Source organism: Notolabrus celidotus, chromosome 1, assembly GCF_009762535.1.
Source record: "Notolabrus celidotus isolate fNotCel1 chromosome 1, fNotCel1.pri, whole genome shotgun sequence".
NCBI classification, from domain to species: Eukaryota; Metazoa; Chordata; class Actinopteri; order Labriformes; family Labridae; genus Notolabrus; species Notolabrus celidotus.
This window is the reverse complement of record NC_048272.1, coordinates 3,229,759-3,236,891: the sequence shown is the minus strand read 5'-3', so window position 1 is coordinate 3,236,891 and position 7,133 is coordinate 3,229,759. Positions and strand designations below refer to the sequence as shown.

The following is a 7,133-nucleotide window of genomic DNA, read 5'->3' as shown; positions in this document are numbered from 1 at the left end:
GCAAGGGTGTAGGCTATGAAAACAGTCGGCATAGCCTGGAGTGCACCGTTGAATGTGCTGAGGATGTTGGCTATTGTCCATTTTCCATCTTCGGGGGGAACCACGGTGTCAGTCATTTCCTTCACCAGGAACTCACGAGCCACAGTATATTCAGATTCAGACACATTAGTTCCAGCTAAAACCAGGAGAGGGGTTATCTTTGATCGGTCCAGGAAATGATCCTCGGCCTCTGGGTTCAAAGCAGCCAGTGCGCCAATGAGCTCGCTACTGCGCTCTCCAAAACGCGCATCCATCTCTCCCTGCACAGCATCTATAACACTGTAAAATAGTCTCTTGAACTCAGTGTTCTCGTCTATGTCACTTTGTGACTGACCAACTGTTTCCTCAACTGCAAATCCGTGGAGGTTCTTGTTAATTGTGCGTCTTCTCTTGCTTGCAATGGGGTCGGTCACCGGCACAGCCTCGGTGGCCGTGGCTGGAGGAGCGCAGAGATCCCACAGTGCAGAAAACCCGTTTTCTGTGCGCAGTTTCTTCACGCAGTCAGAAGCGCTGTTCACAAGTGTCACCGCAGTGAACAAGTCCATATTTTCGGCTTGTAGTAGTCTGTTAGGCGGCTCGAAAAGTGACAATAGTTTCATAGTAAGGTGCGCAATGAAAAGAAAACTGCGCTGCGTAATGGCACGAAGCAGCCCCGTAGCCTCGACGCGCACCTCCGCTCCAAGGCCTCGCGTGTTTTCCACCGCGGTCAGTAATGTGGCTATGTCATGAAAACTCTTCACCACAACTTTGACCGTTGCCAAGTGGCCAGTCCATCTCTGGTCCAAGAGACGTTTTAGGGTCTCGCCTTTGTAAAGAATAGCCACGGTTGGCTTCCTGATGAAGTTGTACAGCATGTTGCATACTCCAAAAAAATCCTCGACAGCTGCTTCACTGGACATGGCATGAATCACAACCAGATGAAGTTGGTGATTAAAGCAGTGAATATATGGTATTTTACGATTCAGCTTGTTTTGGAGCAATTTCTGCACACCACCATGCCTGCCAGACATGAGTGATGCGCCATCATAAACCTGACTCAGGATTTTGTCCGTGCTGAGTCCGGCGCTGGTGAGCTCATCAATGATGACACCTGTCAAAGCCTCTGCATTACCTTTCTCAGATGTGGCCATTACCAAGAGGCGCTCACACACACCATAGCTTTCGTCAACAAAACGCACAACTACAGATATATTTTCTTGGCCTAAAGGATCCCGTGTGCTATCCACTTTAATTGAATACCAGCTATCGCCGATTTGTCTCACTATCTCCTCTGTCACAAGTTTGCTCATCATTTCGATAATCTCGTTTTGTATCTGTGGACTGGTATAGCGTGCATTCTGTGGGATTGTTTTTATAATCCTCGTCAGTTCTGGATCTTTGCGCATGGTGTACTCGAAGAGAGACAAGAACAGCCCCATGGAGCTATCATCGTCCAGCACACTGGCAAAACCAGCATTATCTCCACGTAACGGCAATTGATTCACCACTAAAAACTCCAGCATATCAATTACAGCTGACATGTAGTATCTGTTGCGAGCCAGTTGCTCTGAATTTAAGAGAGTGGAAATCTCTTTCCCTGTCTCTCTACGTTTCTCTGAATCTCTCCACATTGCCTCACAGGCTAAATGTTCTTTTGAAGCTGCATGCTTATTTAAGCCCTTGCCTGTTTCAATTGCATGTTTCCAATCATTAAATCCCTTAATGGAGAAGGTCGCGTCCGATGATACAGATTTGAATTTCCTGCAGGCATAACAAAATGCGGTGTCCTTCTCCACCGAGTACTCAAGCCAGTCCCTGTTCAAATACCAGCTAGAGGAAAATGATCGTTTTTTTGAACCAAACATTTTGACTGGATATTTCTTCAACACAACCTGTTTGGGTTTGTCCGTGCCGAGGTCACTCACACCCACTGATCCAACAGGCAGTTGTGGCCCAAATATGGCCCCAGTCGCGGTTGCACCTGACTTGTTAGCCTCCGTTCCGTGGCCGCTGCAGGTCCTGCCAGGCCCAGGGTCGGGCTCCACGGAGCTACTAGCAACGGGCTGAGGCTCATACTGTCGTCCAGGGTCTCCTTCTCCAACGACAACATCAGGTGGGCTTTTCAACCACTTACGAATATCCATTTTGATGATTAACCAGAGATGAAATAGTAAGCCGGCGAAAACTCAAGCTTCAATTTCAAAAATGCGCGGTAAATGTTTAGCGGCTACGTCACGTAGGCTACGTCACGTTTTCAGTAACGCCGTGATAGGCTGTAGTGTGGATTCCGATCAATCAAACAAAATCACACAATTTTTTATTTACATTTTTATTGTTTTAATGATAAAGAAGCAACATTACTGTTTCTCAACACAAAATTAGCTACTATGATGATATAGAATAATTTTTTTTTTTTTTTTTTTTAAGAGATCTGTGCCTCAAGTGGGGGGGCACAAGCATTTCGGGGGGCGGGCCTGGCCCCCTATGGCCCGCCCATAGCGACGGGCCTGCCAGGGTATGTAAACTTATGAGCACAACTGTACAAAAACACAAGTGGTCATGCTTTAGAGGTATCTATATGAGCTGCCATTATGTGAAAACTTAGGATAACATCTATCCAGAGCCGGGGAAGTGGCTTTAAGTTGGGGGTGCTGTAGAAAGGGGTGCAATTATTTTTTCTTTTTACAGGCTGTAGCGCACATACATTTTATTTTTATCTATCTGGTTTGAATACAAGCTTTCAAGAGAACTTTTCATTATAAATTCACAAATTGCAACTTCCACACACCGTTGTACAGCAAAGTGCATGCAAGCCAAACCTGGTAAAACAGGCCCAAAAGGCAGTAAAGCACATTGAAAAAGAACTCATCCAAATACATTTAGTCTTTAAGCAGACACACACATACACAGGGCCCAGGCATCGGGTTATTTTAAAATGAATAATTATTTAAAATTGCTATAATTATTTCTCAAATCTTCCTCAGGCATTACATTTTCAGAAAATAATACAATGAATAAAAACTGATTTATTGTGTTGATTAATGTATTTGTTTCAACTTATTTATGCATCCAGAAACAATTGTGTGATGCCTTTTCCAACAGTGGGTGCTGCAGCACCCTCAGCACCACTACTTCCCACGGCCATGCATCTATCACACCCAAACCATGAAAATGTCCTGATAGTTAGGCCTCCAAAAAAACATCATAACATTTCCTTTACGTTATAACATGAGGAAAAAGAAAGGGAAGCTGACAGTGGTGACTCACAGGACAGAACACAGTATTGCATTAGTCAGTTGTATGCAGACCTCAGCAGTGTTCGGTAAGGCATCATCAAGTTCTGGCAAAAGGAGAAGAGAAGGCCTATTGCGTGTTTCTACAGTTCCTCTTACGTAGAAACTACATTTCCTGTAGGAATCAACTTAAACCATAAGCTCTTGATACGTGGGTGAACAGAGCCTTCAAGTATCACTCTCTGGCTGAAACATAGCATGTGCTTTTTAAGATTATTCACTCTGACGTGTGCCTGCCAGTGTTCTTGCTGATACTTGAGGGCTTTGCATTACACATTTTCATTACATGAAAAGGACTTTTAAATGTTCCTTTGATGTTGACTTTTAAATGAGAGCTTTCTGTTTTTACGCCCCTAAGCTGTGGAACTCTCTGCCTCTGGACATTAAAACGGCGAGCTCACTTAAGACTTACCTTTTAAATCTAGCTTTTAATTTGGAGTGGTTTATTTTAGCCCTGGACTGCATTACTTTTTATTATGTTTATTATTATTTGAATCAATATTATTTAAATCTTTGTTTTAACATTTATTTATCTTATTTATAAAAATTAAGTATTTATTTATCTATTTATTTCTTGTATTCTTATCTTGTTAACTCTACCTTATTTTTAACCTTTCTTTCCACTCTTACTTATTTGATTAATTTTACTGTATTGATTTTCTTTTATTTTTATGTATTTTATTTATAATCCTGCCTTTTATAATTCTACCATTGCTGTTGTTTTCTGTCTCTGTTATTCTGTGAAGCACTTTGTGCTGCATGTTTTTATGTATGAAAGGTGCTTTATAATTAAAGTTGAGTTGAGTTGAGAATTAGAATACAGTTTTAATAGGTGGTTATTTTGTACCGACAATACATGGCATTAGTCATCACTGTGATCATGATTCTAACTGCACCCTTATGTCTTTGTGCCTCTGTCAGGTGAACCAGAGTTGGGATTCAACATTGGGAGAATGTGCAGCAACTCTTCCTCAACCACATCAGCACTTCTGTCAGCATCAACAGAGGCTGGGATTACAATGGGATGCCAGTATTATTGCCCCCTTCAAAGACCTATAAAGCAGAACAATCCTCCAAGATCAATGCTTGGAAGAAGATGGATTCAGAACTAATAACTGCATTTACAGGTTGACCCTAAATTATAAATGTGTTTTTATTTTAACGTCTGCTTATCACATAGAGGCATCTGCATGAATGCCAGCTAAAAACTCATCACACAAGCTTTAAATTACAGCTGACTGTAAAAAAAAAACAACTTATACATTGGACAGCAGGGGATGCTAAAGAGCCAATAATTTCCTCATTGATATGAGTGTTACATGCCATAGTTTTGAGGTGTTTCTTTTTCTCTCTGTGCTCCCAACAGGTGCTCCCAGCCTTACTGCAGCAGCTGGCTTTAATTTATGTGTTACTCTTCTTCATCCTCTTGCCACTTTTGGGGTCATAACATTGAGTACCTCACGGTTTCAAGCAGTTATAGACAGTTGATCCTACTCACACATTTACTGTTGAGAATATTTCAGTATATTTCTGTTATTTTTTTTATTGCTGTTCTTCAGTAAAACACTTTGTGGCCTTGTAAAGAAAAGTTCTATAGTGTGGTGTAGTGTACCACTTTGTGGGAAGCTCAATGAGGGACTTAGTAAAGTAAAGATAGTCTGTTATCTACTGTCACCTTTGTTCATATTAAACTCAACTTAGGATGTTACAACAGCTATGCTGAACTTTCATTTTGTAAGGAAACACTACCTTCTGACTAAACAGAGTGACCTATCTTCTCAGTGTTCCGGTGCCATACACGCATGCGAAGCGTTCTCTGAAGATAAGTTATCACCCGGTTCCTTTTTGAACTGCATGTGAAACTTTGCTTGGATATCTGACATAAGGTCTATTCTGCCTGTGTGCTATAAGCTCTTCATGGAAATCCTCTTCTAGTTAAGGGTTTGGTTAGGTTTGATGGGTTACAAGAAGACATTAACACTGAATGGAGACTGCTTCATCACCAGTTTAGAACTCCTGACACTTGAGTTTTAATTTCTTTGCAACTTAGGCTGTGAGGTCTTGCAAAGGTTGTGTAAATAGTCCTGTATGTGTAAGAATTCATTATGTTTCTATCTTAAGGCAATGCTTCACAATGAGTTTTGATGGATTAATGGAAATCTTACCAAATACCTTTTTAGTTTCTGTGATGATACATTTTTATAATCAAAGACACTATTTTTATATGGCCATGCTTTAAATCAGAGGCATAGAGCTGTGAGTCTTCAGCAGCAGATTGTAAATGGAAGAAGGTCTTTTTTTTTCACAGATTCTGAAATACAAGAAGGTATCATCAGCATCAAAGCGAATACTGCGATGCTCATTTGGGAAATGCTATTACCTGTTTGTATTAGGAGGATAAAATAAAATTCATTGTATTTAACTAAACTGGAATGCGTTAAATTCAATGCTCTGCATGTATAAAGTGTGTAGCTATGGGCTGGATATTCATACTCTAAGGACACTTTCAGTGATAATTGAGACACATTAGAGTTCAAATTAGATTGAACTTAACTAGAGAGACAACATATTCAACATATGATCATAATTTAACAGTATGCATGTAATAATGGACCACAAATTATGCCTTAAATCTACTTGCTGTCTTTCTCTCTTGCATGATGCATTCTTAGCTACTTCTCTGCTGCTACAGACATCTTTTACTCACCCGACTTAGCTAGACGTGGTGCTTATACAGCTTGAGATTGTGGAGCCATCACAATAATTTAGGACATGGCACCTTCTTTTGAACTTGACAGGTGGATGCCAGCCTTTTAGCATGTCAAGTGCATTATCCTTGGAGCACCTAGAATTCCTACAATTAAAAATGGGCTTTTTATGCTGATATCTACAGAGGGGTCTCTGCAGATCCAACATGGTTCAGGTTTTGCTGACGACACCTGTTGACATCAGTCAAAGGTGTAGTCATGACTATCATTTTCATCAGTTGTGTTATTAAAGATGTAGGTTTGCAGTCACTATATTACCCATACAGGAATAAAACTCATCTTTCCATTTCTTCACACATCGGTTTTGGTTAGCTTCACATTTGAGCAGAAGTAGGTCCACACTGATGTCAAACAACCCAAAAATCGATGAAACTATGATTCATTATGTAAATGGCATCAAGAATCTGATCATTTTTCAACTTTCACTAATCCAGCACCCAGATGTTTGAACAGCATGGGAAAGTATGAGCTGTCACAAAGAGCACTGCTTACATAAATGCGGTTAACACCATCACGGCACATATGTGAACTGCAATATGCGTGCAGGTACTTACTTACGCACTTGCGCCCAAACATGAGCAAAAACAGTTTAGAAGGGCTGTACTTTTTTTGAAGCATACAATCATCAGTCACTGGGAAGCTCAAGATCTTTTGATCTTGCATAACTGACAATGTCCGGGTCACACTGTACAGTTTGTACAAAGGAAAGTTTGAAGTTTCATCTCTCGCTGAAAGATGCTTGGCCAGCAAAAGGACAGGGCTACTTTAGTTTCAGGTTACAGTGAAACATTCAACTAGTGTTGCCTAGAGCGCTGTAGAAATGATAAGGTTTCTATGAAAGTCTGATTATTTGTATTAATCATTCAAGTTCACATTTACATTCACAAGTCAAATGTCTCAGTTTCTGTAAAAGATCTAGCACAGATGTACAGTAAATCAGATTTATGAGGTTAAGTAAGTGACAAGTCAACAAGGGTACTGGTCACATTTGCCCTGCCCTGATCAAGCAATAGTCTAAATGACCAGACAAAGATAAAACTCCAAGATTCTTCAT

At 40.6% G+C, this 7,133-nt stretch overlaps 1 protein-coding gene across 1 annotated transcript; it reads right to left on the bottom strand.

Moving 5' to 3' along the window:
* Positions 1 to 32: 32 nt before the first annotated feature.
* Positions 33 to 2,203, bottom strand: LOC117814475 (zinc finger MYM-type protein 1-like; the record flags this gene model as incomplete). The annotated part of the gene is made up of 1 exon (XM_034685830.1): positions 33 to 2,203. A coding segment is annotated over exon 1 (2,130 nt), but the record flags the coding sequence as incomplete, so codon positions are not given.
* Positions 2,204 to 7,133: the final 4,930 nt, after the last annotated feature.